The sequence below is a fragment of the Gasterosteus aculeatus genome, chromosome 5 (genome assembly GCF_964276395.1).
Source record: "Gasterosteus aculeatus chromosome 5, fGasAcu3.hap1.1, whole genome shotgun sequence".
Lineage (NCBI taxonomy): Eukaryota > Metazoa > Chordata > Actinopteri > Perciformes > Gasterosteidae > Gasterosteus > Gasterosteus aculeatus.
In genome coordinates this window covers 10847991-10871077 of record NC_135692.1, presented here as the reverse complement: position 1 = coordinate 10871077, position 23087 = coordinate 10847991, and the positions used below count along the sequence as shown (strand labels likewise).

The window sequence follows — 23087 nt, the reverse complement described above, 5'->3', positions numbered from 1 at the left end:
ACCTTGTGATTATATTGTGCGAGTACAATGTGGTATTATATGATGTTGGCATGTATAGCATAAATTCAGGGTGTGTAAAAAAATAAGTAATAATTAAATTCATCAGCTGAGGTGAATGTCACAGACACAGTGGGAGCTGTTGATTTAACGGTAAAACATAGAGGTCCATTCCATGCCTGCATGTGAGAATAACAACTCCCTTTTTTCCAGAATCTGTGAAAACATGTGTGGCCATCAAGTTTCCAAGAAACCGCAAGACTAATGTCATCAGCAACAGCTCAAGCTAAAGGTTTCCAGGACAAAAGATGAGTGCATGTGCGTGTGAGTTTGGTTTATCCAGGGTGGTACTTCACAGGATGCTGTAGAAAATACCATTTCAGAGGACGCGGCCTTACAAACAATCAGTTGACATGACATGATTCCGTGTATCATTCCACCAGCATGTTGGCAAATGTATAATGCCCTTTACCGACCATCTGATCTCAATGACCTTTCCCTTCAGACTTCCAAATATCCCAGCCGCCCCGCTGGCTCTCCTGTTAGATGTACACACCTGACTGCATTCAACTCCTTTGATTCCAGTCAGCACGCTGGCTTCTTATCATTATCTCAGTCTGCATCATATCTACCCGGCTATCCTCACCATATCATCACCGAACCTCCTGTGCCTATGTGCTAATCCAAGTTTGGTGATTCGAGTTTCCCCATGGTCTGGGATTACTAACTGAAACCAGATTACTATCTGAAACCATCGTGCAACACTCAGCCTTATTCAGCCACGTCTCACAACAAATATACATTTAGAAGTGAAGGGACTAAGTGAGAGTTTACATTTTGGTGGACCAAACCTGGCACCTGACACACAGTCTAACATTTCGGCTGCAAGTCTTAAAACTGAATCAATCATAGTTGAATAAGAACTATTCAGGATCAAGAGACAGAATTTGGCTTGCAGGAGATAAAAGTTGTCATGAGCTGGCCGGCACAGCTGTACTTGTTTGCTGTGATAACTTGATTCTCTTCAGTAAATAGCTGTTTATTCACCATCACAGGCAATTTGTTTCAGATTTGTTGTTTCAGATTTGTTTCAGCCAGCCTTTAATCCTCCTCCATCCTCCCCGCCTTGTATTAACTTTTCAACCACTTAACGGCCAGTCTGTCAGTTGATCACAACGAGTGGATCGATAGCCATGAGGTGGAGAAGGTCCCCACAGGATGAATAGTTTCACCTTCCCAGACTTTTCTCCCAGCCGCATCAGCAGATTATCGCTAGTGGCATTTTAACTTAAATAAGGCAGGAAAGGATCAGGAAACACAGAAGCTTTTCAATACTAACGTAGTCTTCTCGGTGTACTTGTATTTTTCCTTGCTTGACCTAGAAATATTTCCCTCTCCACCATCGTGGAGATTCACCTTGATATTCTGTTTTTAACTGCTGCAGGCTTCATCCAATTCAATTCTTATGACACGTGCAAACAGCTTCTGCCTTCAATCAAGGAAAACATTGTCTCTCATTCAGCAGTAATTTCATGTTGTCGTGAGTTTGTGTGTACAAGATATATAGTTTTTACTTGACACCGGTGTAAAATCATTGAACATGATATTTAATGTTTGCAAGACAGAATTGACACACATACAAGTCATATACCAAGTGTAACTGCTAATTAAATAAATAAAATAAAATAATGTTTAAATGACTTAACTTGAATGGTTGCATGAAACCAAAACAGAATTTCATCACTCATCGCAATTTCCGATTAATAAATCGTTATTGTTTTATAATCTGGGGTCAGAATTGTATTCAAATTAGGCCATTGAGGCCTCGATATGATCGGTCAGGGGATGAAGATGCTCTGTGAACTGTGATTCCAGCATTCTACTGAAAGGATGTGTGTGCGTGTTATTTGTGCAAATCTATAAATCATAAACTAAAGTTAACTCATCCCCACTGGGCCTGTGTGTGTGTGTGTGTGTGCGTGTACGTGTGTGTGTGTTGATCCATCACAGGAGTATGTCCCGCCCCCTGCTCCTTCCCCTCCTCCACCGCCGATGAGAGCCCTCCCTCTTTGGCTCCGACGACCCCGTTGCCATGGATCACACACAACGTTCTCAGCTGATGTGGTCTTTGCCACATCAATATTTCGTCTTCTTTCTTTGTCCCTGGTACAGCTCCTCTGCTGCTCTCGTCAGGGGTCGCTACTTCGTCAGCTTGTAAAAAGTTCTCCTTCCTTGACGTTTCAATTTCATGGTGACGTCCAAAGGAGGAAAAGTTCTCTTTAATTCTGTGGATCTTCAGACTCGCCAAAGGAGTCCTGGTTTCCTTGCTGTTCTTCCCCTGACGTCTCTCGTTCAGATCACCCAGACCTGTTCATTGATGGGGCTGTATGATGGTTCTTCTTCATCCTTGGTGTGGTCTGGTGTGGTGTGGTGGGAGGGAAATCACAGCTCGAGGCGAAGCGGAGTCCACTTCAAGATCCACTCATTTCATCCTCGTATGAATAAAACCATGTCAACCATATTGGTCTTCCCATTCCCTTACATGCTTAACGTTTCCATCTTTGACATTCAGAATTTTTGCAACTTCACTTTTAAAACCTTCCTTCATCCACTTTCATAACTTCCATCAGTCATCACACATCACACACTCTTTAGACAATCATCTTTGGCACCACAAGATTATAAACATTGACGCACAAATATCTTCATTGTCAGATGACCCGGAACACAATCTGCTTCTGTGCAAAAAAGCACAGACTTGAGGTGAAACATTATTTCAGTTTTTCCAACAGTTTACTGTATCAATATTTATTTCCTTCATCGAGATTACACATTGTACCAAATTCCAGCTAAATTGACTTCGTTTGGAGTTTAGCTGTGTTAGTACATTCAAAGCAAAAACAACAAAAGTAACACAATACTTATTCTGCTTCTTTTTTTAATTTAATTAATCTAGCAATAGATTCCTCTGGGGATTTGCTGCTTTTGTGTGCTCTGTTTGTGGTTTGTAGTGTTCGAAAAATTGTAATGGACGCCATGTTTTGATCGCAATGTGAACGATTAATCGAACTGGGAAGCACAAGGTTGGTGGTTCGATTCCAGGCTGCCCCATGTTCCATGTCGAAGTGTCCCTGAGCAAGACACCTAACCCCTAATTGCTCCCCAGGCAAAAATGTGAAAAAGCCATGGGTTTTAAGTGTAATGTAAGTCGCTTTGGATAAAAGCGTCTGCTAAATGACCTGTAATGTAATGTAATGTAACACAGATTGAAAACAGCGTTGAACTGCGGCCACTATTTGAAAATATCCCTTCTACCTGCAGGGCAATTAATGCACATCATGCACACTAACTACAGTGGGGTAAATGAAAGCAGACACAGACCAGCAGGAAAGGAAGACAATCAGTCCATTCTCTATAAGGAAGATATTCAGAACGAATGGCTGGAGAGGGACAATGATACACTACGTGTCAAGTGATGAACAGAACTCGCCTGCACGGGTTGGAGGGAGGGGACGAGGGGGGCTGGGGGGGGTGATGACATGCAACCTGCTGACGAGAATGAAGGTTTTGACGTAGGCGGCAACTTGACAAACAATGCGCACGAGGCGCCGGTTCTAGTCTTTATAAACGCGGTGAGCACACGGGGATCCAGACCAAACTCCGGGGACCTGCAGACAACCACAGCTTCGGGACTCAGCGCATCTTTCCGTCTCTTCTTCCAGAGCTAGAAAGAAGAAACAAAACAGAACGAAAAAAAAGAAAAGAAAACCCCAACAGACCTCCGACATGAACGGTCACAGCAACAGGAAGGTCAACGACACCGTGGAGGAGTTCCACCGCAACAACAGCTTCAACGGCCTCGTCATCGACACCAAGAATTCCGCCGAGCTTCGCCAGCACGGGACGTCCCGCGAAGAGGACGCGGACGAGTGCCGCTTACCTGCGCTCGAGGCCGCCTACGCGAGCATCCTGCGGGAGCTCGGAGAGGACGCGGGCCGCCAGGGGCTGTTACGCACGCCGCTGCGCGCAGCCAAGGCCATGCAGTTCCTCACCAAGGGCTACCACGAAACCATCGAGGGTGAGTCAACGGGTTCCTCTCGGTGGGAGATGGACCAACGTGATATGACCTCTCTTCTTTAAAAAAAAAAGAAAAAAAAGAAACCTCCATCGGATTTCATTCATATCGTCTCTTCAATATATTTGTCTCCATCCATAGGCACTAAATGTAAATGTAACCCTGATTTAGAAATGAATCAACACACATATTTAGAGCCAGCAGAGCTGAGTCCATATACGTTTACAGCAAGTTCCTTCAAAAATGATGAGGTGGATATTTTACTGGTTTCTTTTAGCGTTTAAACGTGTGTTGTAATCCTCCAGACATCTTAAACAACGCTATATTTGATGAAGACCACGATGAGATGGTGATTGTGAAGAACATAGACGTGTTTTCACTCTGTGAACATCACCTGGTTCCCTTTTTTGGCAAGGTAAGACTGTGTGTGTGTGTGTGTGTGTGTGTGTGTGTGTGTGTGTGTGTGTGTGTGTGTGTGTGTGTGTGTGTGTGTGTGTGTTCGTCTTGTTTAAGAACAATCTACAGCTTGTATGTGTGCAGGTGGTTTTTCAGGCAAAAGCTAATATTAAATCATGTGTGTGTGTTTCTAAACGTAAGGTTAGCATTTGATTTGATAATAAAAAAGCATACACTGAAACTTCATAAGTGTGCAGTGTCTTAAGGTGAGCATTTCTCATTTTTATCACCATTCTCTCCAGGTTCACATCGGATATATTCCCAACAAAAAAGTGGTGGGGCTGAGCAAGCTGGCAAGGTAACACACGCACACATCGCACCCTGCCGCCGCAAATGTTGCTTTGTGTTTCTGGCGTTGCTGCCGGGTGGCTGCGTTCTTCTGTTAGTTCACCGCATTGACCTGTAGGATTAAGTCAAAGCCCAGTGGCCATCATCTACTCCCCTCATCAAGCACCCTGACAGTCTGAACTCTATCCGCTCTCGAAAACCATGAGAAAATCCCTTCAGACCTGTGGGAATGACCACTATTATCACAGCCGCTCTGTCTGTCTCCTTCTTCCTCCCTTTCCTAAAATATCACACCATCTCTGAACATACGAACCCAGAATAACAGTAAAAGAGTCAATGTCCTTTTTTTCCTTGCTGTTGTTGCACGACACAATCAGAGTTCTGCACTGTGAATCATTCACAGATGATGTACAGTTGGATGGCCGGAGCAGAGGCCGAGAGTCAGGGACTGTTTAACAAACGATTAATCATTATTATGCCTGATCTTCAATCCTTCCCCTCTTGTTTGTGCAGGATTGTGGAGATCTTCAGTCGGAGGCTCCAAGGTAAGCGGACACATAAATAACTGGATGTGCATATAATCAAAAGTCCTTTTCTACTAGTCTCCCCCATAATTTGAGTGCAATCTGGCAGCATCATGTTCACATGTTTTGTCTCTTTCAGTTCAAGAGCGTCTAACCAAGCAGATTGCTGTGGGAATATCACAGGCTCTGGAGCCGAAAGGTGTGGCTGTGGTTATTGAAGCAGCGTAAGTACACAAATAAATGGAATTTCATCATCATTTTTTTATAATTTAAAGCTAACACACACACCTTAAATATAAAAAGGTCAGTGTTCAATAATAAACAAGACTGTCGTCACATGTATGTTCCTTTTTTACGACTTTCCTCAAACGCTCCCGCTTGTGCCATTGGTGTCCGTTTGCAGGCACATGTGTATGATCATGCGTGGTGTCCAGAAGATGAACAGCCGCACAGTGACGAGCACCATGTTGGGGGTTTACCTGGAGGACCCTAAAACCAGGGAAGAGTTCTTGTCTCTGTCAAAGAGCGCCTAACGGGTGTCATTCCATGCAGGGCTTCTGTCGCACCTCGTAAAGCTCCGGCGTAACAGTAGATCGCCGTCTGACGGCTAATAACAGCAAACATAATGCTGCCGTTTGATGCACGATCCAAACTGGAGGATTTCACTCCTGCTGCAGAAATCCATCACTGTGAAGTTTATAGGAAATATTATACTCCAATTCTTGGTGCCTTTGGTAGATATTTTACATTTGAAGTCTTACATTGCAATGTTGTTGCTATTAAGTGTGAAATCTGATGTGGCGCATGCCAACACTGACTTTTTAAAAATGGGAATGTCATTAGTGCATTCTCAAAGTGGATATCTTACCATCCCTCACTTTATTATCCTACAATCAATATATATGCATCATTTTATTCACTATTTGTCATTTATAAAGTCTTTGTAATGTATGACTTTTCTGAGATGCAAATTATTATATCTGCAATCGTGAAAAAAAGATTTTTTTTGATGATGATCTTGAAGAGTCTTTGCTTAAATAAAATAATTAAAAAAAAATGTTTTCAGCCTTTGTGTATGTTCACAAGCAGGCAGGCAAGAAAACTGTTCAATGATTAATTAATTAATTAATTGAATTACAAACAACACCGTTTCCATGTTGTACTACACACTAATGCAGGATTCAGAGTGCAAGTGAGACCATTATATTTCCTATACATGAGGGAGCTATGGATGACTGTTGAGCTAAAAATGAATACAATACTGATGTCCCTGAATGCACCACGACACAGAATAACAAGCGCAAAAGGTCAGTGACAACAACAACCAGTTATATAATCATAAATCATAAAGCAGACTAGAGGACCTTTATGATTATATAACTGGTTGTAGTTGAAGTCACATTTAACCAAAGAAAACCACTTACTAATAATTTCCTTTGCAAGGTTATACAGTAATTCGCTACATCCTAACATGACCTACAGTAAATTACATATTAGCTGGAGACCAATGTATGCATCGGTACAACATAAATCTATAATGGGAAATAAAAACAAGTGTGTGCACATATGGGTAAAGGCAGAGCAAGGCCTTTAACATGAAAGGAGGAGTCTGTCCCCAGACAACCTGTGAACCATGATCTTTATCTGTGATATGAATGGTTGGGGGGGAGGGGGGGGGGGGGGCGTTACACCTGACAGCACAGTGTGCTGTTTGCAAATACAGTTATGTAAGAGTAAACCAATTACTACGAGCGTACAGGACAAATCTGAGTATGTTGTGCGTAAGAGGCTAAATTATAACAGTTATGGCGTCATGCAGAGGCAAAAGAGTATCCTGTCACACGCGCTTCATATTGAATGGTTTAATTCAGTTTAAAAAAATGCAGGACTTGATATAATACATACAGAAAACAACCCTTTATAAGAGCAAAGAATCACACCGCAAGCGGTTGATTTTAAATATACAAAGAAAACTAGAAGCCGGAACTTGTGAAACAGGTGGTGACTGGTTGTGTATTTGGATCCAACAGCGCTTCCCTGTATATGGCTACTGTAATAATTCCAGTTGCATTTGATGATATTCTGTAATAAGAGGGCATAGCCAGCTGCAAATCTCTCTCTTTCACAAAAGGTGGGAAAAAGAACGCAAAAGAGCTACAGCGGAATGATGACGAGAATAAACTTCCATCTCGTTGTCACATCAGTTATTCACTCGTAGAACTGTTCACCGATGGTCACGCTGTCACACTGATGTCTGTTTGTAGTTTTTGGTGTCCAAAACTTTCCTTCCACACATAGCACAGATTCCTACGGAGTATAAAATAAGGATAGAAAGAAAAGCGTTTTAAAAAAAAAGTTAGTTTCGAGGGAAAAGCAACATCAGGGGTCAGCGCTCTACTACACAAATTACGCAGCATGGAAAGGACAATTTACTAGATTTTGCTTCTTAACCTCAACCTGATTGTATTTCTTGTGAAAATGCATTTTGGTCATGAGGGGTTAGTGCAGAATAGCTGCAAATACAATAATAACATAATATAATTTTGCAAAGTTGGAACCTGTCCAGAAGAACCCAAAACTATCTATATAGCTACATAAAGACATGATGGTCTTTTTTTGCTATTTAGGTGTTCCAACTAGTGAAAGTGATGTTTGTTACTCGACCCGATATAGATATGTTAAATTCTGTAAACTACTACTGTAGTGAAGACATTTCTATGGGAGAGCTATACCCTCGGTGATGACAGCCTTGTTTGGACTATATATGTTGCCACATAGATTTAGTTTCATCTGTGAATAAATTGCCAACTCAGTTTTTCTTCTTTTTTGTTCAGTATGAAGTCCAGGGGAAGTAAGTTTATACCTTTCTTGTATGCACAGCCCTGACAGTAGTGTGATCCAGACTGATGAACTGAGCTCTTGCAGATTCTGCAAGTAGCAAAGCCTGTCTTGCTGTACGGGTCAAACCTGAGAGGGAGATATAATACAGTAGCTTAACTAGTGTTTTATTCATGCCGGTGGCAGGAAATAAATTACCACAATAAATGAGTAAATAAAAAATATTTGTATGGGGCATTCAGACATTAACAAACCCTCACCTTGCTTTTTTTGAGGTCAGCATCTTGTTTTCATTTAGCTTACGGCCACCACCCTCTGAAACGGAAAGAAGCAGAAGGAACTTAATGAAATAACACAATCATTATCAAGTCAGATGTTCCTAACTTGGGGGAAAGTTGTTGTGGATTTGTCGATTAAAATTCATTCTTTTGAATGTCACAATAGGCTCTGGAAAATCGCATGGGAATGTTTCAGGGGACGATCTTGCAATTTATAGCGAAAACGATGAAACAATTAATATCCTAAAGCCTGAAGGTGATCTCACCAGAGAGCGTACGGTTTTCGGGAGAGGGGCTTTATCTGAATGTGGTCGCGCACTATAAGCCGCAGCACGCATAGTCCCAAAAAACATTTTCTTGGAATTTGAGTGCTCAATTTACCTGTTGTATTACGTGCGCCATCCTTCCAAGTGTCAGGTGTGATGACTTTACCAAGCTTCTTCTCGCCTGAAATAATGAGTGACACGCAATTTGTAGAGACAATAACATGTCTAACGGGCAGGGTTAGTTAGTGTTTACAGACCAAAACAACGGGGGGGACAGCAACGACAACAGTTAGCTAGCAAGTTAGCTTACGAAATAACTCACGACTTCCCTAATAGCACAAGATAGGTTAGATTTAGATGTAGACAATACCTTAACAATTCGATACGTACACTTTTCACAAACCATTTTCTTGTCCGTTATTTGTAAACAGATGTTTTTCAGCGGTTGCTCAGATAAAAATGTTAGGTGGATTTTAGCTGGCTAGGTCAATGTTTGTAAACTTCCGGTCGTTTCGTCGTCTTTCGTACTTGACGCACATTGATTGGTCAAAACTGAAACATTCTGAAATTGCATTGGCCGATACTGCCGTCCGTCACAGAAAACCCAGTAAAACGTCCCGCCCTTCATATTGGGTTGAGGCAGAGACTATTGGATAAGGTTAAGCAATGACGTCAAGTATTTAGCGCCGCGTCACAAGACAGACAGAAACTCGACGAGGGGCCTTTCAAAGTGCTCTAACAATACAGTTACTCACGAATTAACCGTCTGTAATACACGATCAACTATTTAGGTTTTATACGTTAAAACATTACATTATTATTATTGGTAGATACAATGAGTAAATCTACAGAATGTCTCTTTTTAAGAGTCAAAAGATTAAGAACGTGGATACTGTCAGCAACACATAATGGTAAACGCGGCATGAACAGAAAACTGTCAATAAAACAAATGATCTCTTGCAATATAAAATAAATATAAGTACTTCGAGATGGAGTAGGGAGAAAACCCCATTATGGCTCGTTGTAAATCGTCTTATTTGATGAAACTGCACTTGTGTTCTTCTGGGTCTGTATTCTCATGCATAAGAATTGCCAGTAAGAGCTAGCGCAATTCGTGGCACTGGCAACCCGCCGAGGCACTTCCTGTTGCAGGTTGCGGTGCCGCGGTGAATCGTGGCAACTGCCTCGACACTGCGGCACTTGCCACGATTTCACGAGGCAGTTGCCACGAAGTCGAGACACTTGCCACGACTTCGAGACACTTGCCACGAAGTCGAGACACTTGCCACGACTTCGAGGCAATTGACGCGGCTTCACGACAGCTACCGCGACTTTGCCGCAGTGGTGCCTCGACGGTTGCCGTTTTTACGACAGCTGCCTCGACTTTGCGCCAGACAGTTGCCGTTTTATTTCCCAAATATGTTATATGTTTGTTTTATAATTTGCCAATATGTGATAATACAATACTGCCTTTAAAAGTACTAGTGTTGGTAGTTATTGTTGTAACTTGCTTAATCTTATAAGAAGCAGGCGAGGCGTGAAATACGTTTCATGAACTTTTAATGTCAACTAGCACAGTCCGCTGTAATGCTACCCGGGGTCTGTCGCGCTCCGCACTGCGCATGTCCCTCAGCACTGACTAGGGAATGCTGGGTGATGGAGTTCTTTACCTTAACAGTAACCAGTAACATCTAGTAACATCAGAGTTATTATTAACTATTATTATTATTCCTGCCCAGTGCAATAACACAATAAATCATCCCATGCTAAATAATGACAATAATAACCCTGTACTGCTGTGATGTTGCTGCTCTTTCCTCTTTTACAAATTATTATTATTGTCTCTTTTGGAAGGTTATTCTTTTGTTTGAGTTTATTTAATTTAATTTAATAATTGAATATTTCTATCTTATTATATTGTAAATAATGTGACATTATTTTTATCTTTATATTCTATTTTCTTCCCTGTACATGCTGCTGTGATACCAACATTTCCCTCTTGAGGGATCAATAAAGTATCTATCTATCTATCTATTGTTTTAGTAATAAAAAGCCAGTAAGTGATACAACGGCTTCCCATTTTAGTGCAGCTAAGCGAATATGGACTAAGATCACTTGCCGCCCTGGTTACAATCTCTACTTTGAGAACTAATCAATGGGTATGTGATTTATATGAACAAACAATAACACTGGGTGGGTGCCATCAAGACGTGTCTAAAATTGAATGTCGGTATATAATAGGAGTTACCAGTATTTTCATTTAAATTAATGTTGACTACAATTGTTGACAAAAGAATTTGCCTGAGCTAGATTGTGTGCATGACTGTTTTTAGATATCCAGTGATTGCACAAAAGCTGCTGGATTAAAGTATTAACCTTATTCTATATTGTTTCATGATCAGGCAACAGACAGTACCTTCATGATGGATGTTCCGTAAAAGGAAAAATGAAATTTTTTAAATTATATTTATTTCCTTTTGACTATATCTGTTGTGCTTGTGAAGAAGCGACCACCCAAACGCAAGGGAACGTAAAGTGTTTTAATGAACACAAACACAAACAGAAGAATACGGGCGTTTGGCCGGCAACGGTGAAGCCCAGTGAGCAGAGAACGAGGTCCAGGCCGAGGGAGAGCGCACCAGACAGCTGTCAGCTCACGTCAAACAGGAAGCTGTGTAAAGCAGAGGTTAGCAACGCTACGTTAACAGCCGTGGCACCTCTCCCTTAAACTCCCGCTACGTTAACAGCCGTGGCACCTCTCCCTTAAACTCCGGCTCCCTTAACAGCCGTGGCACCTCTCCCTTAAACTCCCGCTACGTTAACAGCCGTGGCACCTCTCCCTTAAACTCCGGCTCCCTTAACAGCCGTGGCACCTCTCCCTTAAACTCCCGCTACGTTAACAGCCGTGGCACCTCTCCCTTAAACTCCCGCTACCTCTATCAGCCGATGCACCGCTCCCTTTTGTCGTTGCATGCCTCCGTTAGGTCGTGGCAAGACTCCCTTAACTCGAGGTACCGCTGGAGGTACCTCTCTCGACCGATGAACCGGCCCCTGAATTCGAGGTACCTCACTCAGCCGAGGCAACAGGCGAGGCAGTTGCCGTAAACTCGAGGCAGCTGCCACGATTCGCCGCGGCACCGCAACCTGCAACAGGAAGTGCCTCAGCGAGTTGCCGGTGCCACAATTTGCGCTAGCCCTCTCTCAGAATTGCACTTGCTGTAAGTCGCTTTGGATAAAGGCGTCAGCTAAATGACATGTAATGTAATGTAAAACTCAAAACGATCAACATAACCTACTATTTATCCTACAAACCTCAGTGAATGGTACCAATATTTGGCCTTTTATTTTCATTTAAATCCCAATCTCAGTAATAAAATATTGTGTTGCGCCAAGGCAGACCCAATAAATCCCCGTGGCATCACAAGTACATATTTAATCACTTTTGCATTCTCTCACGGTTGTATTTTTCTTACGCTAAGGGGTAATGTTTTTGACCTTTTAACCAAATATTTATTCAACCATTTATTTAACGACTCTAGGTAACCTACAAAAATATACTTCCTGTTTGCTTCTATGGTTTCTTCAAATTAAAACACGACTGAAGGTGACTCACTCTTGCAGGGGTTACATTCAAGGTCATATTTTTCACAAATATAATTGAACCATTTGAGGGAGCAATTTTAAATGGGCGTCTCTTGGCTGGCCTTAAAAGCAAAGACGTATGCTATCATTTAAATACAATAGTAATATGTTGTATTGTTTTGTTTTATTTTATTTATTTATTTTCATACCTGAGATAAGCGTGCCTTTTGCGTCACTCAGTGAGTGACACTCACCACTAGACTTTTATTGTGAAGTCCAAGCGGAAGCCTTTGTTACGCCATGTTTACGGAAGCCGGGGAAAACTCAGCCATGGATTAAACCTCCTCTGAGCATCGGTTGCTGGATTAACCTTTTAAAGTATTTCATTTAAAACTCCCTCTCTCGTCTTGGTCTCCTTTTGCCCCGAGCCTCGCCGCTTTCCACCATGTGGGACCATGAAATCAGAGCCATGGCGTCCACTCACGCCATCATCGCCGCCTCTGTGTTCATGGCGACCGTCGTCCCCGCGGCGCTCGTGCGCGGCTTCTCGGTGTACGGCACGCACCTGCCGTGGCTCTACGCGGTGTCCGGTGCGGTCGCCGCGGTCAGCGTCGCCGCCTTCTGGCTGCTCGGCATCTCGCCGCCCACCAAGAAGCACACGCTGGGGTACAAGGTAGTAATACTGGCAAAGTAAAAAATACTGACCGTGGTGACTGATTCCATTAAGAACTTGAATGCATTAATGTGTAAGGATTGTTTTTATTTTGTAGCTGGTGTAGTTGGTATTACTTAAACACAGGTGTTTATTTCAGGAGTTCCCAAAATCTAGGTGTCAGGCCTTCTCCAAAGGATCACAAGACAAGTTAATTTATAAGGTATCTTTAAAAAACAACAACAACAAGGCTGTTTAAAAAGCGCTTAACATGGAACATAAAGGAAAAACAGTTTTGTGTACGTTAACGTGGATGCAAGGCAGCAACAATTTAAGGTGTAATAAACATTATTCCACGGAAGCAAAGTCTCTAGCTTTTATTTCAGAACTTTTAGATTACGTGCACATATCTTCCAGGATTTCATCTCCCTTTAACGTTTTGCTTTGCTCACTTTCTCTCTGCAGCTGTCTCGGCTGTTTCGTTCCTGTGTGTACTTCTTCCTGTCGTGCCTGTTCTTCCACGCTGTGGTTGTTCTCTATGGAGCTCCGCTGATTGAGTGAGTATCCGCTGATGCTCGTGTAAAAACCGCTGAAAGTAGGTAATGCAACTTGAAATGCATCACCCACACAAACCAACCCAATAATGGTTGCGGGGGGGAAAAAGTTTGTGTGCATTTTAAGTATTCGCACACTGTCCGTTAAATTACTTTAAAGACATGGTACATATTTGCAGATGGTCATTCTTGTCTGTCTATTTTGTATGCATTAAGCATTAATTCACACCTATTTGTTGCATCAACACAAGTTCTGTTTTTTGCTCTAAATCTCCCTTCAGCAATACAATGTCTCCTACTTTGTGTTTCAGATCTGCCTTGGAGACATTCTCCCTCGCTGTGCTGCTGACCTCTTTAACCACACTGAGGTGTCTCTGTGTCCTCGGCCCAAACGTCCAGGCCTGGATACGAGTATTCAGCCGGCACGGGTAGGCCCAAATCCCCCTCTTTCTCTCTCTGTGGAATGTGGTTTGTGCTTATCTCGAGTCTATAGATTGAATATATATATATATATATATATATAACTTTTTGTTGCTTTCCCTCTCTAGAGCGATGTCTGTGTGGGACACCTGTCTGCAGATAACAGTGGCCTGCACTTTGGTGGGAGCCTGGGTAGGAGCCTTTCCCATACCACTGGACTGGGACAGGCCTTGGCAGGTCAGTACACATTAAAAGACTCCCATGAAAAGAATGAGTTCTGTTGGATCTTTATCTTAATACTGGGCATCATGCAAGTGGAAACTATATAATAATAATTATAATACTTTAATTGTATTTACCGCTTTTCTATGTACCCAAAGACTCTTTACATACGGCAAAGATAGAAAAAACAAAGAGAATCACTTATTTCAGAGTGATGAAGACCACCTGTTCGCGACGAGGCACCATTCATCACTGTCTTAATGGATGCCCCAAAAACTTTTATTTAAGGCTGCTTTGTGCGAACTGTCCTCTGGAAAGTTTGCTTGGTAAATTATGGATTTATTTAAACCAAACCAGAGTTGGTTGATGATATACGTGTCTGCCGAGTTTAATTTATTTTCTGTCCAGGTTTGAATGAAATGTGTTTCACGATGAGTTAACAAGGCAGTGAGCCTGTCTTCTGTGTAAAGGGGAAACTTGGTAACAAACCTCTGTTTCATTAAACTGTATTAAATACAATCTCCATGAGTCTGGAATTGAGCTTTTAAAAAAATGTATTATTAAATAACAAAAAGATTAAAATTATAATTGCAAAAGGGAGTTCTCCGCAAATAGACCGAAGGAAAATGCATATAAGAGTCTGTGGTAATTGGAGCATAACTCTGCGGGACAACGCCGCTGTCCTTTTCCTTTAAGAAGTTCCCCTTTTGAATGAAACATTACAAGTGTAAACACGCTCGGAGAAGAAAAAAGGATTGTAATCGATCAGTGCAACAATCGGACTGGCTTGTCTTGCTTCTCGTAGGTCTGGCCCGTTTCCTGCAGTCTGGGAGCCACTATCGGCTTCCTGACGGGCCTGGTTGCAGCTCCTGCGTGGATCCACTACCATCGCAAGCAGCTCACGTACAAGTGCAAGTGATGGACGTGATGTACGCTTGTTTGCAACCACATGGGTATTTTTCTCGTATTCCTGGTGTATTCCTTTTAACTTTGTACTGAATATTTATTGGGACTTCTCCTTCCTCATGCTGCCTGTAGGAAGGAAGATTTTGGAATGACGCTAGACGTTATTGACAAGGTGTACGCATGGAGGCTGAATATTTTCTCTGAACAGTTTTGACCTGTATGAAGCAATACTTTGGAACTCTTTTTTTGATTAAAAGATTGGAAATATCCGTCTTTTTGAGTGATCACACCTGTAGGTGGTGCTGTTGGATCACCGCCTGCACAGGCCGTGTGTTTTTGTGTGTGCGTGTGAGGGTTTAACTGAAGAGAAGAAATCGAGCCTCGGCCATTTACAAAGTGATCAGTGTTATGGTCGGGTGATCATTTATTGAAAGAGTTGTGACGGTAACTTCCATCCTGACATGCACACTGAGGTCATTTTACACCTTAAAAACCCCCCAAATCTTGCTCTAACTCTATTTCAACACCCTCCATCTCTCCTTCTTACTCCAGCTTTTCACATCCTCGGGCCACCGTATCGATTGACTTTCCTTTTTAGGTGCATTCATTTTCCTCCCTCCGTGCTGCCTGCATCTATTGCCCTCCCCTCGCAGCCTGGTGACCCCAATAAAGCATCCTGCATCTTTCTGCATCGTATTGTCAGACTGTGAAGTAAACGAGGAAGGTTGTTTGCAGGCAGATTGTTTGTAACACAATAAAACTGAAGTAATTACGTGCCGGTTTCGTCACAGCGCCAGAGGCGGTGCTGTTCAATCACCCTGTCTTTGACCTCTTGCACGAGGCAGTTGACAGGGGAAGACTGAGGGGAATAGCCTGGAGAAGGCACAAAAGAGCGGGGAAGAAAATCATTTGGAAAAATCTATATAGGGAGAGCGATTTCCAAGCCTTTTAAATGCACTTACAACACCAATCAGCACACCTTTTTCATCGGGCTTCATGCTGTTCTCTCCATTATCCTTGTTCTCTGGTCTTTCTTCCGACGCCTTCTCGAGGAGGCCCCCGGAGAGCAAAGGGTGTGCTGTGACTGATTTCACCTCGTGCTGTGTGTCATCACGCCGGGCATGTCACATCTGGTGATTTTTGGAGTGATACTGTTTTTTTTTTTTTTTGGTCCACTCAAATCGTAAATCGATTTATTTTGAGGACCGGGATCTGTTCTGGAGTGGCTTTTGTCTGTGTGCTCAAGCCCACTAGTGGCGCTTTCATCTGCGAGCCAAGGCCTTTTCGCTCCGACACAAAAGACACTGCTTTCGAAAATATTCTCTTCTCGTTCAATCCCAGAGAACTTTATATATTCATTGTTTGTTCTCGGGCTGTGCTGCTGCACCAGGGCTTTGTGATTTGTCACTCTTAACCCATCTTTCCTGCAAGGTTGCAGAGCTGTTATGTTTCTACAGTGATATATTCTCTGTGGTCTTTCACCCAAAATTAACCCGGGATAATCAATTATCTTTAGGGGGAAGCACTGAATCAAGTGACTTTGTAAACACATCGCTCAGGCTGCAGGGAACACAAAGAATCCACACCCAGATCCGCAGCTACTACATCACTGTGGGTTTACAGCTCGCGAAGAAAACAATAAGCATGCCTCTACTTTATCATTTTGTTTTTGCATCTATGCCCCTATTGAGGCAATATATTTATTTATTTTTACACATAAATGATGACATTTTAAATCTTATCTTGATTCAGAAGTGCTCAATTTTCTGTACAATCATCCCCACTGTCTGGGTGAGCTAACCTACCACCTCAGTCTCCTAAAGCTGTAGTCAAATATAAAGTTGTGAACAAACTGCACTGTAGTGTAGTAGTTCCTTTATGTTCCACACAGTCTTTCCATTATGAATGTTTAGCATAGTTTAGAAAATCCGCCCAAATAATTATACTTAAAGAGACACTGTATAAAATGTGGGTGCATCGAGCAGCTAAATTGACAATCAGCTCAATCCTCTTTTTCCAAGACTACTGTAGTGTGTTTTTTCCCTCACTTAACGGTTCTAATTGTCAATATAACAGTAACACCAAACCATTCCCTATGTAGATATGAGGCGTTACGAAGGGCTCGCTCTGAGCTAATGTAAAGGCAACAATTCTTATATTTAGGTTATTATACACTAATAAAACCCAATGCTATCTCTGCTAATACATCTCCCAAAATGCTTTACATTTGAAGATATTGTTTGCATAATTTGAAATTTTCTGGACGGTACAAATTGGACTAAAATCATTAAACCGTATGGACGTGTCCTCCGACTGCAGGACGCCATAAGTTTCATTGAAAACCCATCTGGTACTGCTGAGAATACAAATAGATGTAAAATGGGATTATCTACCGACATGTCACACCCATCCTCCTCACAGCAACCTTTTCCTCACACTCATCCACCCCCCTTCCTCACACCCCAGTTGCTTCCTGTGTTTCGTCTGATTTTTCGTGAGGTTTCCTGTGTGGTCCCCCCCCCCCTCCCCAACCCAACCCCCGTTTACAATCGGAGTGCTGGGCTCATGGAGAACATGTTATTGCAGAGCTATCGGGTTTCTCCTGTGGGTTCGAGGAAAGACAACAAAAGCGTCCATTGCGCCTGAAGTCGTGACGCAAGAGGGACAAGAGATCGAAAATCTTCTCAAATACGTTTGTGCACATTTGGACTTCCATTAAATGTTGCGTGGACCTGCGTCAGCCACAGTGGACAAATGCTACGGACTGTTGATCCTTAAGACTTCGCTTATCAGCAGATTGACATTTATGGATATCAGATGGAATGCAAAAAGATTACCTCCCCCCACAGACATTCAAATGATGTCTTTATTTATAGGCCATACTAATTATCTTTCACCACAGAAGGTCAAATTATTCATTTTCAAATCAGTGCTCTCATCAATTATCCATCACATGGTTTTCCTCAGGGTGTGAAGTATTGATGCCGTGACAAAGGGAGGTCCACTGTGGATTCTTGCTGACGTATGAATGTGCAAGATCTTAATAAAGAAGATCTTCATGAGATCTGGCACGGCAATTAGAAATATGCAAGTCCCTGGAAAATGGACTCCCCAGAAATGTGCAGTTAAAATGAATATTTGCTGTACAATTTTGAAATATATGAACTTGATTATTTTGCTTCGTATTTTTATTTGCATACTTTTTTGTTCTATATATCATGTTTTATATTTTTGACCCATATTATTTTCCTGTGCACCGGTCAGCCTGCTGATGTGCAGATGGTTACCATTTTCTAGTTACTTAACACTAACAAGTCTATATATATATATATTTTTTTTTAATTCAGATTAATAATGCAAACTATACTTAAAAATAAATGGATTATTTCTTGATCATGACATTTTTTAACAGATGAAGACAATCAAATTCCTTCTAAATTCAACAAAATACACAAAGGCGGGAGGGAAGACTGAGATTATCAGTGTTTCAGGAGCTTGATGTGGGGCCGCCAACATGTCTGTCTGAAACAACCTCCCTCCGAACTCGTCCAGAAGCATCTTACATCACAGCCAAGCCCACACATGTAAATACTGCATGAGACCACGCTTGAGCCAAGTGAGCAGCAGCGAAGATCTCCATGCTTTCTCGTTCTCTCACACATGCTCAAGAACAGCTCTCTACCCATATGAGTTCCATACATGAAGCCTGTATGCATCTCCTGGTTTCTTTCTTTCAGTGACATCATCTTTGAGAAAAACAGGATACACAAGCACGTATTACCTTTCTTTCCCTGTTTATTAAGTTAGACATCTGATTTACAAAGGAGACGGGACGTTATTGTTCTTATTGTTGAGTGTGATGTCATAACAGCGAGTCCCAAGAGATGGCATGGCGAGGGCAGACGGAGGCTGGGAATGTCAGGTTTGAGAACAGAATGATCCCGGGGGTTTGCCGTTGTTCACTTATTGTTGTTGGGCTGGGCTGCAAAGTAAAGAGCCACCAGACAGTAGAGCGCGCCTCCTATAGTGAGAGCCATGGTGGTGCGGTACAGTAGCCTGTCGGGGACTCCGCGCTTCAAATGAATGGGGATGCCGTCTGGCGCCTGTGAAGATGAAATTGGAGGAGGGAGGGGGGGGGGGGGGGGGGGGGGGGGGGGGGCGGCAAGGGAAAATTGGAGCAGGTAAACAAAAAGGAAATAATCCGCTAATGAAAGTGTAACAGGGAGTGCAGGGTACTCGTGGTAATTTGCCGTGGCAGAAAGGCCTAAAACAGATTTTTTTCTTCCCTGTAGCTTTACATCGCTTTTTCCTTCATAAGACAGTACAGTCAAATAATGATCTGTGATGTTTTTTCTACTTGAACAAAATGAAAAATTGTCCATGAAAATTAGGACTGAAAAACCTAAAATGATTAATATTTATTACAAATGCATATAATGTTCACATTTAAATACAAGTAAATATTAAAATTGTTATATTTTATGCATTATTTGCTCAGGAATGGTCTATCTGGAGTACTGGTTTAACAACAAAAAATAAGTGCTTGCGACTGGCTAAATTGCAGTGCTCATTACTGTGGTTTCCATTAGTTTGGAGTGATTGCTGTGACCAACTTCACTTACTCCCCCACTGACTAGCATGTGATGAATACTGATGCAGGGGGGCATTAAGAACAGAGGAAAATAAATACCAGGCATCGCTTAAATTAAAGAAATCCCGAGGCTTTGACTGATTAATTGAGCCGCTCACTTGAGCGTAATAATCTGTCAGACTTCCATCTTGGTCTGCTATGTTCTTTATGCATATCTGGAGAGGTTGTCACTACCTGGAAAATTCTCTGCAGCTCAGGAACCCGGTTTGCTCCCAAGTACTCCGCCGTGGACCCCGCCTCCGACACCACCTTGGTGGGTGTGGCAAACACCATGGCGGGGGACTCTGCTGGCACACCTGGCCTAAGCCCCTAAACCAAAAAGAAATTATTCATTATTCGTCATTTGTAGACATCGACGAAAGCGGCCTGTGGTGACAGATTTTCCTGAGCCAATCGGCAGGGTGCGGGAGAAGATCCTCTTCCTCACTCGCTCACACAGAGTCCCGTTTATTAGTTTTATACTTTATGAAACACAACTGCATTTACGTTTGTTTTGTGAGCTCGCTGCGCTGCGCTGCGCTGGTAGCGTTAAAACCGTGCGATCTCCCCGTCACCCATGCATCATTACCCTGTGTCAATTGCACTGGTGCCCCTTTATGTAGACTCCCTGTCACAATTATACACACTGCCACCTGTGGCCAACCTGAGATTGGCTCCCAGTACACTGTTGCACACAGATATCACGAATGGCTCCTACACAGCCTTTTCTGTCGTTCCAAGGCAAATTTAGGGCGTTTATCAGCAATGGGTAATGGAAATAATTACATTACCTTGCAAAGTGTAAACTATTCTCAATCTAATGTATCGGAGTTCTGTGTTTTGTTTCAGATTTATTAACAGAAATAAATTGAATAAAAGACCCATAAAAGTCAAGAATCCTCATACTTTTTGTAGGATCACTGAGCTGCTGCCTAAATCTAACGTGGAAAAAACAACAATACAACACACCTTTTGTTTTATCATTGCGGAAATGCTTGAAATGTGCCCTCTGAATCTAACTTGTAGTATGTTAAGCAGCAGGCTGCTGTAGAGAACCTGTTCCAACCGACAGCGACCCCAAAAACGATTCAGGTCATCTAACAATGTATGACTCAACTTGTACCCGTTGAGGTCATTATTAAGGAGCACCTTAAAAAGTTCAACATTAGAACAAATTATAATTTATTGTCAGCCCGACATACTGTTCTTACTTCACACCAGTAAACAATAAATGAACGTGTGGTCATTTTCCACCAAGACATCTTTTAAATTCAATGTAAGTGATAAATGAATGCGGTTGATGGTGAAATGGGATTTTAATGAAGTACTTAATATCTTTTAATACTCTCTCATTCGGAGGAAGACCTACTGCGGGTTTTGAAAATGATGGGCAAAGCCATTGTGTTGTCGAAGTAGACCGAGTGCGGCTGCAGTTAAATCGATTCCTTCTACACGCTGTTTAGGAAAAATGTTTATCCAAAAGTGTTTACAGCACGAAATCATTTCTATAAATTAAACCAGAAATACAGATATGATTCCATTGGAGTTGTATGAGTATCACGTGTTGTTTCTACACAGGGATGTGCACTGCGTTTTTCAAGATGCTGAGTAATATTAAGCAAACTGGAAAAGAGCTTGACATTTTTTGCCTTTTGTGGTGAGAGTCACTCACTAGATATTGGAAACTGCACATAACCCAAAGTGTGAATGTTGATCATTTATTCTGTAACATTTTGATAGACCAACATCCTTTCTACATCTGCCTCTATTGAGCTACCAAATGGGAGGAGACCCTGGAAAAGTAGACTTAAGTTAAGGTCACAAGACCGACTTTGTCAGTTGATAGAGGCGAATCCACACCCAGCTCATACCTTACAAATGAATGTAGTTGATGAAAAGCATAAAGCATGAATGGGAAATACTCAAGTAAAATCTAAATTACATTACAGGTCATTTAGCAGATGCTTTTATCCAAAGCGACTTACATTACACCCATGGCTTTTTTTCAGATTTTGCCCAGGGAGCAATTCGGGGTTAAGTGTCTTGCTCAGGGACACTTCAACATGGAACATGGGGCAGCCTGGAATCGAACCTCCAACCTTGTGCTTCCCAGCACACCTTTTCTAACCCCTGCGCCACGACGACCCCGTGGTATTATCTCAAGGATGTACTTTGGTAAAGGCCTTTAGAAAGATTCTAGCTATAACAATATTTGTGTTTCGGGATCATTTTTCTTCGCGTTTCGGGATCATTTTTCTTCCAACCCAAAAAAAGTTACATTTTGAATATGTGACTTCCATATTGTGGCACACGAGAGCTTGAAGGCAGTCAGACATAGAAGAACAATAGGCGGGTGTGGTGGAGGTAACATAAGTGATAATAAAGGTCACATCTGGCAGATGTCGTTTAAAGCCTGACGAGGGCCGGATTCCCATAACCTTTCAAAATAAAAGGTCAAATAATGGTTCTGGGATAAGGCGAAAAGGGGAATTGCATTTTCAGAAAAATGGCTACGCGTGTTTGTGATTTTCCAACGTTAGCTTACTTTAACATAAGCTACCAACTTCCTGACGCGACATATATCGTACGCTGAATTACATTTTCAGTAACATTAAACGCCAACCTGCGTGAAATACGACAGGAAACTACTTATTAACCAGTAATCTGCGGGTATACCACATCAAGGAAACCACATCACGTCTGGGAATCAATACACGTGTTGTGCATTTAGTCGATTGCATTTGAGACCTTGGAATGCCTTTAACCGTTCTGCTATGAGCTAACGTCACAGTAAAGGCAACAGCTAGTTATCCGACACACTGATCTATGAAGGTCATCATCGACGGTTACCGAATCGGTCTCTCGATGATACACCGCGCCTTGTCTTACCTGAGGGCTGTAGGCGGCCGCCGGAGCGGACCCCGTCAGTTTCTGGGTAAAACCGCTGAATTTGTAGTACATTTTCGTACTGAAGGACAGGAAAGGTTTCGTCCACAACAAAAAATCACACGGTAAAAGGTCTTCCTGTCGCAACCGTCGAGGGAAAGTGACGTCACAGCCAGTTGGCTTGACGCTGCCCGTTTAAAATTCTAAAGGCGCGTTGGTAGCGGATGAATGGAAACGTTTTCTAAACTACACTAAAATACTCCTTTAAACCACATTTGCACTTATACTCCACTATATGCAAATGATAGACTGCAACGTTTTGTAAATGTAAAATATTGTCAAACATATTTGTACTCTTTTATATATTTGTACATACACTACATTTATTTGGCAACTTACGCAACTAAGGTTAATAGTTACATGTCAATGATGATTTTTGATTGAACTACTACACGTATTACTGTAGGTTTAGCTACCCTGCAATAGCCTCTATTCAGTCATTACAATTAGCCC

At 42.1% G+C, this 23087-nt stretch overlaps 4 protein-coding genes and 1 long non-coding RNA gene across 7 annotated transcripts; 2 read left to right on the top strand and 3 right to left on the bottom strand.

Moving 5' to 3' along the window:
* The first annotated feature begins 2933 nt into the window (after positions 1-2933).
* Positions 2934-6291, top strand: gch2 (GTP cyclohydrolase 2). Its single transcript, XM_040177605.2, has 6 exons — positions 2934-4075; positions 4378-4487; positions 4771-4826; positions 5330-5361; positions 5480-5564; positions 5744-6291. The coding sequence occupies exons 1-6, from the start codon at positions 3784-3786 to the stop codon at positions 5871-5873; spliced, it is 705 nt and encodes a 234-aa protein (XP_040033539.2). The 5' UTR covers positions 2934-3783; the 3' UTR covers positions 5874-6291.
* An 896-nt stretch (positions 6292-7187) lies between these two features.
* cript (cysteine-rich PDZ-binding protein) lies at positions 7188-9363 on the bottom strand. Its single transcript, XM_040175915.2, has 5 exons — positions 9113-9363; positions 8838-8903; positions 8439-8493; positions 8204-8307; positions 7188-7647 (listed from the first exon to the last, which is right to left on the bottom strand). The coding sequence occupies exons 1-5, from the start codon at positions 9126-9128 to the stop codon at positions 7583-7585; spliced, it is 306 nt and encodes a 101-aa protein (XP_040031849.1). The 5' UTR covers positions 9129-9363; the 3' UTR covers positions 7188-7582.
* A 1885-nt stretch (positions 9364-11248) lies between these two features.
* On the bottom strand, positions 11249-11789 carry LOC120823143 (uncharacterized). The gene is made up of 2 exons (XR_005712800.2): positions 11657-11789; positions 11249-11393 (listed from the first exon to the last, which is right to left on the bottom strand). It is a non-coding gene; the product is annotated as an uncharacterized LOC120823143 (long non-coding RNA).
* Positions 11790-12320: 531 nt separating this feature from the next.
* pigf (phosphatidylinositol glycan anchor biosynthesis, class F) lies at positions 12321-15744 on the top strand. 3 transcript variants are annotated; one of them, XM_040175911.2, is made up of 6 exons: positions 12321-12977; positions 13422-13513; positions 13822-13938; positions 14059-14167; positions 14958-15081; positions 15191-15327. In XM_040175911.2, the coding sequence occupies exons 1-5, from the start codon at positions 12750-12752 to the stop codon at positions 15069-15071; spliced, it is 660 nt and encodes a 219-aa protein (XP_040031845.1). In that variant the 5' UTR covers positions 12321-12749; the 3' UTR covers positions 15072-15081; positions 15191-15327. The 3 variants fall into 3 exon arrangements, with proteins under 3 accessions (XP_040031845.1, XP_077959488.1, XP_040031844.1); XM_078103362.1 differs by lacking the exon at positions 15191-15327 and adding an exon at positions 15611-15744 and having other exon boundaries at positions 12420-12977; positions 14958-15105; XM_040175910.2 differs by having other exon boundaries at positions 12420-12977; positions 14958-15105.
* Positions 15745-18835: 3091 nt separating this feature from the next.
* Positions 18836-22827, bottom strand: cox7a2l (cytochrome c oxidase subunit 7A2 like). Its single transcript, XM_040175913.2, has 3 exons — positions 22578-22827; positions 19884-20018; positions 18836-19161 (listed from the first exon to the last, which is right to left on the bottom strand). The coding sequence occupies exons 1-3, from the start codon at positions 22647-22649 to the stop codon at positions 19018-19020; spliced, it is 351 nt and encodes a 116-aa protein (XP_040031847.2). The 5' UTR covers positions 22650-22827; the 3' UTR covers positions 18836-19017.
* Positions 22828-23087: the final 260 nt, after the last annotated feature.